A 13,430-nucleotide genomic window follows, 5' to 3' on the forward strand; every position below is an offset into this window, starting at 1 on the left:
AAAATGTGATGATGAAAACAAATAAAACAATATTATTATTATTTGAAATCGTATGAGCGTTTATTTAAACTCTTCAGCAGATATTTTACAAAAATTTCAGATTTTTTTTAAATTTATTTGTTTAATCTCGGTGAATTAATTTAATGTTCGATTTTCTTTTTAACAATGAATAAATGAAATAAAAATAATAAAATAAATGCATGTAAATATATTAAAATATACAATTGGGTTAAATAACTTCTTCAGTTTTTAACGCGCTCTTTAGGTTTAAATTCGAAGCGATAAAAATCCATACAGTATGTTTTTCCATGTAGTATTAACACGTTGTATGAAATTGGGATTATAATATTTCTATTATTTGATACAGCTGAAGCGTGTCTCTAGCTAAAACGCCAGTGACACCGCCTTCACAAACCAATATCCAATACAGGAACAAATAGTGCATAGCGGATATATAAGAATTTTCTAGATTGTTTATTTTTAGAACATACCATTTGTTTAAATTGTGACGCAGCCTTGAAAGTTGTTCTTATCTCAAATTTTTCACGTCTTAAATTACAGGACATTGTTGTATCAATATCAGATATATCGTTGTTAAAACGGTCGTATATGGTGATGGTGAAAAATCAGGTCACGTCTAAAAATAAAATTATTAAAAACTATATATAAAAGGAAGGGTTGAACCTAACACGGATATGTCGGATAATATAGGAGGGACGGTTTTGCATGTGGGCGACTTAGCGGTTATAATTGTTTATTTCGTGTTCATACTCGCCGTTGGATTATGGGTAAGTTTGTGTTTATATTCCGGGTTAATAGTTTTAACTTACGTATTGTCGGCAATATTGACCCGACACATTTGAATATTCAATGATTTTTGTCGGTATTTATCGTATTAGGTATGCATGGTTTATGACCAACAGAACACTGACAAGGAGTTAAGATTTTCAGTTTTATATTAAAAGGTTGTAGGGAAACATTTTTTTCTATATTTTCTTTTTATATATTAATTTATTTAGTTATTAGTTTTTATTTATTTTGAGCAACTTCACAAATATATTTTGTGCATAATCACCCAGTGTAAAACTTTACTTATACACTTATTTACACTTAATTAGATTTCTATTAAAATTATGGAGAAAAAACATATACTTATGAAATTTAAAAACGACACCAAGAATTAATCAAATAATTTGCATATACATGTATTTAAAAAAAAAATCTTTGAAAAATAGTTTAACTTCGAACTGCAACGACATCCTACTTACCACTAGGCCATTGGGCCGTTAATATGCAAGTAAGTATCGATAACCATACTGGTGAAACTAACGAAAAACCTCCCGAAAATAAATATGTTTCAGATCAATATTGTCAAACAATAGACTGATATGACACGGGTATATTTACAATAGGCACTATACAAGTACCATAGCTAGTTTAATAAAAGAGCTATTTCTTTGATAAAGAAACATACCTATTTCTGCTTTGTTATGTAGCACCTAAATCACATTGATGTAAATGTATTATATTTGAGTCACAGGGTGAGAAAAACGTTCTGTCTGACCGGTATTCGAACCAGGAACGTCAGAATACATAACATAACTGTACCTTGACATACTCACCCGCTATATTGAAACTTCTAATGAGAACAAATAGCAATGTAATTGACACAGGGTTTATGCATTCACGGTTCCCTGTTGGGCGCCTAATGTAAACATGTGAGATTAATGTCCAGCCTGACTAGGACTCGAGCCCAGGATCCTTGGAATAAAGTACCGCGGCTCTACTTACTGAGCTATCCTGCCACATATTATAGCTAACTATGGTACCGACATTTTTTCACTTTAATAAATATTTCTGAGCATGACGATTTCTATTTTCGAAATTAAAATGTTTAGTGCGCTCTAATTAACTGATATCATTTTTCATCTACGATCTAGACATTCAAAAATAAGGTCAGTAGCATTGACATTTGACATTGATAAATCTAAAGGTTTTTGACCTTTTACAATAATCAAACTAGGCGGCACAACTGCTATTCCAGTGTAAATACTCACCGTAGGGAACGTGTTACAGTATCGCGTTTTCCGGTTACAGTATAGAATTTTAAAGATGGAGGATTATTTGTTGGCAGGACAGGTAGGGTATTCTTATTCCGGTCCATACTACTAGTAGTTTAGTTTCTAAAAGATGCTTTTGTGCTTTGCTTGTAAGGAACAGAATCCAGTATCTAGTCATATAATTCTTCAGACTCTGCACCGCAGATTTATCGCTATAATGTCTCATAAATATGCAGATTTGACAGTTTGAAAATTTGAATCGAGAAACCAACGCATTTTTCTCCAATTTCGGCATTATTTATGAATGCCTAAAAAAAGTAAATCTGCAAAACGTCAGTCCTTTATGTTAGGAAACGTTTATAAAAGTAAATGACCAGTTGAACCTATTTTCCTGTTCGTTAAATGCGTTTGAAAAAATAAATAATGTTACAGTATAGAGCGTTGTGATTTGTGCAGAGTTACAGCATAGACCTACCGATTTTTATCCGATTGTGTTACAGTTTGTACCAAGATTTCGATTACAGTTTAGACTTCGATATTTTCTATATATATATACACTAGGTAAAATGTATGAATGATACATAGACTTTTAAATCTCTGTGAGCTTTTTGGCCTGATGGCTTTTCGTCCGTCTGTCGTACACATGTGTGTGCAATCTCATCCACTCAGTAACTACTTGACTAAATGTGATGAAATTTACATGACTTTCTATCAATTAAGTTGTTCGAATGGTTTCAGTTGCAATCGGGGATACGAAAACCAAAAACATAGATTTAAAAAAGACAATGTTAAAATACCCTTCTCATCTCGAACCAGAAACATTCAAATCAAATCATGATCATGGCGTCATTTCGAATGCGTCTTTGTTGAAGTTACGATTATTTTGTCTTTTTTTTAATGTCAGACATCCTGTATGGCAGTTTTCATGTTTCTGAAAAAGAAAATAATATTGAAAGTTATAGAGTATAAATTAAGGTCAGACAATTACACTATCTTCTCTAGTGAGCCTGATGGTGGTACATAATAGTACAGTGGCAGAGTCGGGATAAGGCTGTCGACTTCAAATCATCTTTCATTTACTGCTGTAGTTGAAATCAAAATTAATCATGACTTTGGATTCTTTGTATGTGAGGAATCTATCAAGCTAATTTACTGAAGGTCTGTGGTTCTAGTCAGGTGCCCACTCGTGTCTGAAATGTTTCACAAAGGGTATCTATAGGGTCTTTCTTTGCACTAAAGCAGGAATATTTTCATATGACCTCAGTGTCGTTGAAACTTAAAATCCAAGAAAGCCAAACGTAACAAACCCTTTTAAATACTTACAAAAAACATGATTGTACATGGAAATTCCAACTTTAAATAAAGTTTAAGGTTGCAGTATTGCTCATTTAATACTGTTTAATCATTCGTAGGGTATTGCCTGCTTGTTAATTGTGTCTTTTGACAGCTTATATATGGTATGCAGGCTTCATATCTCAAAATTTCATTTTATTTAGTTGTATTCTCGTTTCGGGCACACGTAATTTTTAACCTGGGGGTAATATGCCGCTTTTCATAGAATGCCAATAACGTGCCACATTGAAGGTTCTGTGATAACCGCCATATGGACACATCCACAGATGTTAAAAAATCTTAAGTGTAGAAGTTCATGTTAAAGTGAATTCTGCTGAAGCCGGTACTAGGAGGCTTGGACGGTAGCTTGCAGTTACCACTACCGTCAATGAACAGGTTTAATCAAACTGAGCTTGCAACATGTGTTGGACTTCTGTTGGGGATTCTTTTTTTCTCTTTTTTATTACTAATAGGCATTATTATAATGTGTAAAGAAATCAGGTAATTATCTTTCTTCTCTCAATACAATTCGATAAAAGTTACTGTTGTTGTCGTGAAAACAGTCCTTACTTAGGACATTATAATTACTTATTCTAAAAAAAAGTCTCAATCTGAAACTTAAAGTAAGAAAAATAGCCAACTATAACTTTTCTGCTGAAGAAAAAAGTAATACAACCTTTCAAGAATGTATTAAATCGAAAGATATGAGTTATTTCATAAAAATAATTGATACACAAACTCTGTTTGAAATTTGACAAGTATCTAAACTGTAACCGAAATCTGGGTATAAACTGTAACAAAATTGGATCAAAGTCGCTAGGTCTATGCTGTAACCCTTCAAAATTAACATCGCTCTATACTGTAACATTGTTTATTTTTTCAAACGCATTTTACCAACAGGAAAATAGGTTCAACTGGTCATTTACTTTTATAAACGTTTCTAAACACAAATGACTAACGTTTTGTAGATTTACTTTATCTTGGCATGCTTAAAAATGTCTGAATGGAACAAAAATGCGATGGTCTCTCGATTCAAATTTTTGAACAGTCAAATCTGCACATTTATGACACAATATAGCGATAAATCTGCGGTGCAGGGGATGAAGAAATATATGACTAGATTCCGGATTCTGTTCTTTACAAGAAAAGTACAAAAACGTCTTTTAGAAACGAAACTACGAGTAGTATGGACCTGAATAAAAATCACCTACCTCTCTTCCCAAAAATAATCCTCCATCTTGAAAATTCTATACTGTAACCGGAAAACGCGATACTGTAACACGTTCCCTACGGTGATACTCTGGCTCGTGTGATTGTGACCGTATGTTTAAGATTTTAACATACATTATTAATAAGGTTATCATAAATGTCTTTAGCTACAGAGAAAAAACCCTGATAAGTCTAGACTTATTTTAGGGAACATCAAATATCTGATATTTGAACAGCAAATAGTGGTTATTGCCTATTCCGGTTTAAATGATGTACAAGCGAAGGAATGGTCAGCTTTGAACTGCTTATTTTGAGAAGAGTTGAATAGAATACAACCTTTAACTAGATCTATCTGCACAGTTGTGAAAATTGAAATAAAATTACTTCTATACTAGGTCTCCTTTTATACCGTGACAAGACAGGTATGACTGAGTCAGTGCCATAAGGAAAGTTAACCAAATAGTGTGCTAGGAATTTGACAAGCTCGTAATGGTTAATCGTGCAATGCCATGGACATTAAATGTTATCCCGATATAACGATATATAAACGTTAATAAGCAATGGATCAACAGTAATTATAGCCTTACATTTGAAAATAAACATTGTTGATAAGACATTTACCGAATATTACCAAATTAAAAAAAGCTTATTAAAGGCGACTAATACTGTCTTGGAAGCCAAAACAATTCCCGCATAGAACTACCCAAACCTTCTCTCAAGATAAATACAACAAAAATCTTCATAATAACTTTGTTTTCTAGTTTCTAAAGGTTAAAAATTGTTAGATTGAAAAATTCAGATGTTTTATGACAATGCAATGCAACATCTCTTAAGTACTGTATCTGTTTGTATTGGAATCACGCTAGATAATGTAGATATATAGGCTCTAATCAGGTATATTATATATTTTTATTTTAAAACAACACCTTGTCAACTTTGAACAATACAGGAAAATTTCAGTTTTTATATATTATACGACACTATTACCTTACAGCAAATAAAGATCTACTTTTGCAGGGCAACCGAAAATAGGGTGTCATTATGTTGTGATGTTATCATGTTGCTCTCGTTGAATTGAAGTGATAAAATACAAACTGTCTTTATCAGTTTTAATAAAGTCGTTCAATAAATTCAATACGAAAATATTTGAACGTAGAACATGTTTCTATCGTTGTAGAAAATATGCCCCTTTTCGACTAAAAAATTAAAAAAAAAATGCTATTTTTTCTCGAAAGACCACGCTAAAGTACTTATTAAAGTATATGGATGTCAAAGCATGAGGTATAGTCGGAAACACAGGTTATCGGATCATGAGGTAGAGTTGAATAAACGGGTTATTGGAGCATGATGTTAAATCTGATAAAAGATTGATCGCAGCAATGAGAAAGAGCCGGATACACGGGTTATTGGTAGATGAGGTTGAGTATGATACAAGGGTTATCGGGTCATGAGGTTGAGTCTGATACAAGGGTTATCGGGTCATGAGGTTGAGTTTGATACAAGGGTTATCGGAGCATGAAATAGAGTTTGATACAAGGGTTATCGGAGAATGAGGTAGAGTGTGATACAAGGGTTATCGGAGTATCAGTATGAGATAGAGTGTTATACAAAGATTATCGAATAATGAGGTTGAATTTGATTCAAGGGTTATCGAATCATGAGATAGAGTCTGGTACAAGGGTAATCGGAGCATTAGATAGAGTGTGATACAAAGGGTTATCGGACCATAAGATAGAGTCTGATACAAGGGTAATCGGAGCATGAGATAGAGTGTGATACAAGGGTTATCGGAGCATGAGATAGAGTGTGATACAAGTGTTATCGGAGCATGAGATAGAGTCTGATACAAGTGTTATCGGAGCATGAGATAGAGTCTGATACAAGGGTTATCGGAGCATGAGATAGAGTTTGATACAAGTGTTATTGGAGCATGAGATAGAGTCTGATACAAGGGTTATCGGAGCATGAGATAGAGTCTGATACAAGTGTTATTGGAGCATGAGATAGAGTCTGATTCAAGTGTTATCGGAGCATGAGATAAAGTCTGATACAAGTGTTATCGGAGCATGAGATAGAGTTTGATACAAGGATAATTGGAGCATGAGATAGAGTCTGATACAAGGGTTATCGGAGCATGAGATAGAGTGTGATACAAAGGGTTATCGGAGCATGAGATAAAGTGTGATACAAAGGGTTATCGGAGCATGAGATAGAGTGTGATACAAAGGGTTATCGGAGCATAAGATAGAGTCTGATACAAGGGTTATCGGAGCATGAGAGCGAGTGTGATACAAGATTTATCGGATCATGAAGTAGAGGATGGGGGAAATTTCCCTTTTTTCATATTTGAAACTAAAAAATTTTTGCTTTTTTAAAATTTAAATTTAAAAATAAATGTGTTGTTGAAAAACCTTTGTAATTGGTAAAATGAAGGGTATTTTTTTTTTTGTTTATTTTGGGCCTAAAAAGGAAAATGTTTTTTTTACGGGCTTGGTTTAAAATTATTCAGAAAAAATGTATAAAAAAATTTTCGTAAATGTTCAAAATTTTAAAAAATAGTTAAATTTAAAAAATGCAAAATTTTTGTAGGAATGAACTGCGTCAATTGAGAAACAAGTGCATAAAGAAAATATAAGTTTCCTTTCCGAAATGATTAATATATAATATTAAAGAAAACAATCAAACATCGGCTGTCGGCCCAGACGGACGAAGAGAAACTGTTCCTCGTAAGTTCCGTAAACTGTTATGCTCGAGCTGTATATTCTGGACTTCACTGGCAGCCGGTGTCAGATTCTTATATAATGTTCAGCCGAAATTCGAATGTATATTTGTCCCTTTTTGGGAAACATTAAATTAAGCTATACATATTGGTATTTAAGCACAAATATATCGTTTGTTCTGGCAGACATTATTCGAGCATGAATAACTGTAATGTATACATACGTTCTGCATTTCAGAGTTCCCGGAAGAACCGAGGCAGTGCAGGCGGCTATTTCCTGGCCGGTCGAAATATGAACTGGATACCAGTAAGTACATAAATAATTGAACAACTTTGCATCAAAATTTAACTTAAGAATGATACTCATTCTTTTTTATTCAAATTCGAAATTGACGAAAAACAATTCGTCCTGCAAATGTGGCTCACTGATTTTAGTAAAGATATTGTCAATTATATTTAAAAGAGGTGTTAAATATAATTTTTATATTCTTATGTAACTGGTATAAGTAAAAATAACAATTATTGAATACTTCAGGTTGGAGCATCACTATTTGCAAGTAACATAGGAAGTTTACATTTTGTTGGTATGGTGGGATCCGGTGCTGCTTCTGGTATAGCCATTTATCTTTATGAACTGAACGTAAGTGTAATATATACCCATCAAACATGTTAATTATGTAACAAACATATGTTATGTATGTAACAAACATATTCAACAATGCACGTGTAACTAATGTTAAATACATTTGGGGCAATAAACGTGTAAGTTTTATAATTAACATTAAATCTGCAATGAACGTGTAACTTAGCCACAAACATATGTAAACAAGATATTTTATTAACATACATATTGTATAAAGGGGAATACTTTAAAACACATCTGACAGTCTGTTCCAAAAGTATTTCATTTAAAAAACAATTTTGGGGTTTAAAAAATCAAATGAATTTAAAAAAAGGTTTTAGGTAACCCTTTGGGGTTACCAATAAAAAGCTTTGTCCGACTAACTACAAGAGAACACTCTGATCTAGAGACCTCAGATTTTGTATAGAGGTTTGTCATTTCTAGTGGATGATCCATGTAGACTTTGAGGATCAAAGTGACAGGTTGTTTAGCTAATAATTAAAGAATAATTTGGCGTGTAGTTTTATTCTAAGAGGGTTGGTAAAGAATTTGAGATAACCCGTACTGATTTTAAGATCAGTTTTGTAACCAAAACTTTTAGATCAATAACTAGAGAATGTTTGAGCCTACAGTCCAACGCTTTATTGTCCCTACAAGATGTGAGATTTGTTGATCAAAGGTAAAAGTCTTCACTGAGACCTTGACCACCAAAACCTTAGACAAGTAAATAACACGAGAACGCTTTGATGTACAATTCCGAAATTACTATTTATGTACAGTTCTGGGATTAATGTGTATGTCCAGTTTGATAATTAATGTGTATATCTAGGTTGATAATTAATGTGTATGTCTAGGTTGAGAATTAATGTGTATATCTAGGTTGATAATTAATGTGTATATCTAGGTTGATAATTAATGTGTATATCTAGGTTGATAATTACGTGTATATCTAGGTTGATAATTAATGTGTATGTCAAGTTTGATAATTACGTGTATATCCAGTTTGATAATTATTGTGTATATCTAGGTTGATAATTAATGTGTATATCTAGGTTGATAATTACGTGAATATCCAGTTTGATAATTAATGTGTATGTCAAGTTTGATAATTAATGTGTATATCCAGTTTGATAATTAATGTGTATATCTAGGTTGATAATTGCGTGTATATCTAGGTTGATAATTAATGTGTATATCTAGGTTGATAATTACGTGTATATCTAGGTTGATAATTAATGTGTATGTCCAGTTTGATAATTAATGTGTATATCTAGGTTGATAATTAATGTGTATATCTAGGTTGATAATTACGTGTATATCCAGTTTGATAATTAATGTGTATGTCCAGTTTGATAATTAATGTGTATATCCAGTTTGATAATTAATGTGTATATCTAGGTTGATAATTACGTGTATATCTAGGTTGATAATTAATGTGTATATCTAGGTTGATAATTACGTGTATATCTAGGTTGATAATTAATGTGTATGTCCAGTTTGATAATTAATGTGTATAATCCAGTTTGATAATTAATGTGTATATTAGGTTGATAATTACGTGATATATCTAGGTTGATAATTAATGTGTATGTCCAGTTTGATAATTAATGTGTATATCCAGTTTGATAATTAATGTGTATATTTAGGTTGATAATTAATGTGTATATCTAGGTTGATAATTAATGTGTATATCTAGGTTGATAATTAATGTGTATATCTAGGTTGATAATTACGTGTATATCTAGGTTGATAATTAATGTGTATATCTAGGTTGATAATTAATGTGTATATCTAGGTAGATAATTAATGTGTATATCTAGGTTGATAATTAATGTGTATGTCTAGGTTGAGAATTAATGTGTATATCTAGGTTGATAATTAATGTGTATGTCCAGTTTGATAGTTAATGTGTATATCTAGGTTGATAATTAATGTGTATATCTAGGTTGATAATTAATGTATATATCTAGGTTGATAATTACGTGTATATCTAGGTTGATAATTAATGTGTATGTCCAGTTTGATAATTAATGTGTATATCCAGTTTGATAATAAATGTGTATATCTAGGTTGATAATTAATGTGTATATTTAGGTTGATAATTAATGTGTATATCTAGGTTGATACTTTATGTGTATATCTAGGTTGATAATTACGTGTATATCTAGGTTGATAATTACGTGTATATCCAGATTAAGAATTTACGTGTATGTATATTCTGGCTAGGTTGAGAAATAATGTGTATGTCAATGTTAAAAATTTACGTGTATGTATGTTCTGGAATCAGCGTGTATGTCTAGGTAGAGAATTAATGTGTATGTCTAGGTTAATGTATGTTCTGGAGTCTATGTAGAGAATTAATGTGTATATCTAGGTTAAGAATTTACGTGTATGTATGTTCTGGAATCAGCGTGTATGTCTAGATTGAGAATTAACGTGTGTATCCAGATAAAGAATTTACGTGTATGTATGTTCTGGAGTCTAGGTAGAGAATTAATGTGTATATCTAGGTTAAGAATTTACGTGTATGTATGTTCTGGAATCAGCGTGTATGTCTAGGTAGAGAATTAACGTGTACGTCCATGTTAAGAATTTACGTGTATGTATGTTCTGGAATCAGCGTGTATGTCTAGGTAGAGAATTAACTTGTATGTCCAGGTTAAGAATTTACGTGTATGTATGTTCTGGAATCAGCGTGTATGTCTAGGTAGAGAATTAATGTGTATGTCCAGGTTAAGTATTTACGTTTATGTATGTTCTGGAGTCTAGGTAGAGAATTAATGTGTATATCTAGGTTAAGAATTTACGTGTATGTATGTTCTGGAATCAGCGTGTATGTCTAGGTAGAGAATTAACGAGTATGTCCAGATAAAGAATTTACATGTATGTATGTTCTGGAATCAGCGTGTATGTCTAGATTGAGAATTAACGTGTATGTCCACTGTCCAGATAAAGAATTTACGTGTATGTATGTTCTGGAAATCAGCGTGTATGTCTAGGTAGAGAATTAACGTATATGTCCCGGTTAAGATTTTACGTGTATGTATGTTCTGGAATCAGCGTGTATGTCTAGGTAGATAATTAACGTGTATGTCCAGATTATGAATTTACGTGTATTCAGCGTGCATGTCTAGGTTAAGAATTAACATTTTGTTGTTGTTGTTATTGTATTTCAGGCGATGTATGTACTGATGATTTTAGCTTACATATTCTTGCCAGTATACATTGCATCTGGGGTAAGTTTTAAATGTCCCTTAAATGTCACTTAAAGTTTTTACAGTTATTCATCGTTTATCAAATGGCATTTTGTAACAGATACGCAAAATTCATTATAGAAATTTGTAATTTTATGCATTAAAGATCAGTGGTACCAGCTATCATATTGTAATGAGAGTTTTATTGATGTTTGAAATAACATACACGCAAGATATTTATGTCTTCAAAATGTATCAATATTAAAATATTATGCTTTTATTTATTTTAAAATGCGACTATATTTGAAAATTTGAAAATCATTCACAATAAAAGTTACATATTGATCAATCAGTACAATATCAGTTAACTTTTTTGATAGAAGACTGGGGAAACTTGGTTGCCATAGCCCATAGGTACTTGCAATTGTACACATGTTAGATTTAAATATGGCTTAGCAAGGCAGCGTTGGTATCTATCAATGAGAATGGGTGTTGTATGTCATTTCTACTAGAATACTAAATACCGAAAATCCATGTATAGTTACATGTAAATTCCTAAACGAAAAAGTTGTTTTCATTTTCAAACATGTAACTATATTAAGGCATGTTAGTTTGTCAACTACAATTAATGTTTAAAGAAGTGTTTATAACATGTAAGCATGCCTTTCTTTGTTGTAAAAGTGTGCATGACATCTTTTAATGTATTTTTGGTATTATTTCAAATATTAAAGTGACCTATTTTTGTTGACGTTCACCTTGACACTGTTTCTCAAGTGACTATGCTTTCTTCTTTTAAATAATATGCAGAACAACACTCGGTCGTTCAACTGTACAGTGTGCAATATAAAAACAATTGCAAACATATTGTGGTAATTTTCCTACGATGAATGATTACAAGATGTATTTAAATAATTTGGCCATTTGATAAGGCGATTGCCTGTTTAGCCATTTACTGATCGCATTCATAGTTAGTCGTTTTAAAAACGTTTTATAAACATTTTCTCCCAGATTATACGATCATTGATCTTAACGTTAACTTGTACAAGAATTTTAAGTTTAAAAAACTGACAAATTTAACGTAACGTACTAACGTTTCATTTATGCACTTATACGTATCGCTTACTCTTCAACACGACCGACGTTGATTTACGTCAAAGTTTCTTCACAGAAAAAATAAAGCCTAACTGACCGAGTTTTCATTTTATAATTCTTTATTTAGATATTTAAACCACTGTTGTGTCTGTAAAGGCTTCAACACATGGTAGGATTTAGAAGTACAATCAAATATTAATGTCTGAAGTTTACTTTTTCTTGAATTTGTACAACTTAATACTAACACTACAGGTAAGACCATTTTGTAATTGAAAACAAAATATTAAGATTGGTGCAAAGAGCCTCGAAGTTGTGGGATGTTCGGATCCCAAGTTACGCTTAAAGAATTATAGACAAAGAAAAATGGAGGAATTTCCTTGCTATAATAATAAATTATGAAAAAAAATATTCTTCTCCACAAGAACAAAATGCAGAACAAGCTTTAAAGCTTTAGGGTGCTTATTTATTCAATTTATTCCAGAAGAACATGGTAATTTCCTAAATACACCTCTTATGCTATTCACAACCCAACCTGTAGGTGAATCTCTTTAACAATCTCCTTCTTTAGACAATACCAACAATTTTAACATGTACTATTATTCCTGTAATAAATGTATGTAAATTCTGCAAGTGATAAAACATGGAGGGGAACCTGATTATTCATATAATAATTATAGTATATTATATAGTGAATGCAAGTGTTGTATTGTTTTGCATGTGTACGAGTGCATGTTATCTTTACTTAGTATTGTTCAGTTAATTGACACTTCCTGATAAGGTATAAAGTCTATTTTTCTCACGCAATTCACTTCAAGTCAACCATAAAACAAGTTCATAATGTATTTTGATGTTGTATATTTTATATCGTATATTTGCAGGTATTTACCATGCCAGAGTATCTAAAGTTTAGATTTGGCGGGAAGCGGATTCAGATTTATCTTGCCGTGTTAGCCTTACTTGTCTATATATTTACAAAAATATCTGTAAGTTTTCACGTTTTATCTTGAGCACAGTTAAAATAATGCTTTATAACTGTTATATTATGATAGATCTAACCATTGCTTAATAAAATATCTGAGCTTTTAATCACCATTTCCATGTTAATAATATATCAAGATAAATAAGGAATTTGCAAATTACATCACTGACTAAATTTAGGGAACAGAAGATTAGATTTCGTAAGATGTGTATGAAGGAGCTAT

The 13,430-nt window shown here is 31.9% G+C and overlaps 1 protein-coding gene across 1 annotated transcript in view; it reads left to right on the forward strand.

Moving 5' to 3' along the window:
- Positions 1-315: 315 nt before the first annotated feature.
- The window catches only part of LOC132740806 (sodium/glucose cotransporter 4-like), a 34,235-nt gene continuing 21,120 nt past the window's right edge, over positions 316-13,430 (forward strand). The window contains exons 1-5 of the mRNA XM_060728808.1: positions 316-788; positions 7,559-7,627; positions 7,856-7,960; positions 11,119-11,178; positions 13,107-13,211. Coding sequence (XP_060584791.1) covers positions 696-788; positions 7,559-7,627; positions 7,856-7,960; positions 11,119-11,178; positions 13,107-13,211 — 432 coding nt within the window. The 5' untranslated portion in view covers positions 316-695. The remainder of the gene's footprint in view (positions 789-7,558; positions 7,628-7,855; positions 7,961-11,118; positions 11,179-13,106; positions 13,212-13,430) is intronic.

Source organism: Ruditapes philippinarum, unplaced genomic scaffold (assembly GCF_026571515.1).
Source record: "Ruditapes philippinarum isolate M1 unplaced genomic scaffold, ASM2657151v2 ctg215_1_1_1_1, whole genome shotgun sequence".
Classification (NCBI taxonomy): Eukaryota; Metazoa; Mollusca; class Bivalvia; order Venerida; family Veneridae; genus Ruditapes; species Ruditapes philippinarum.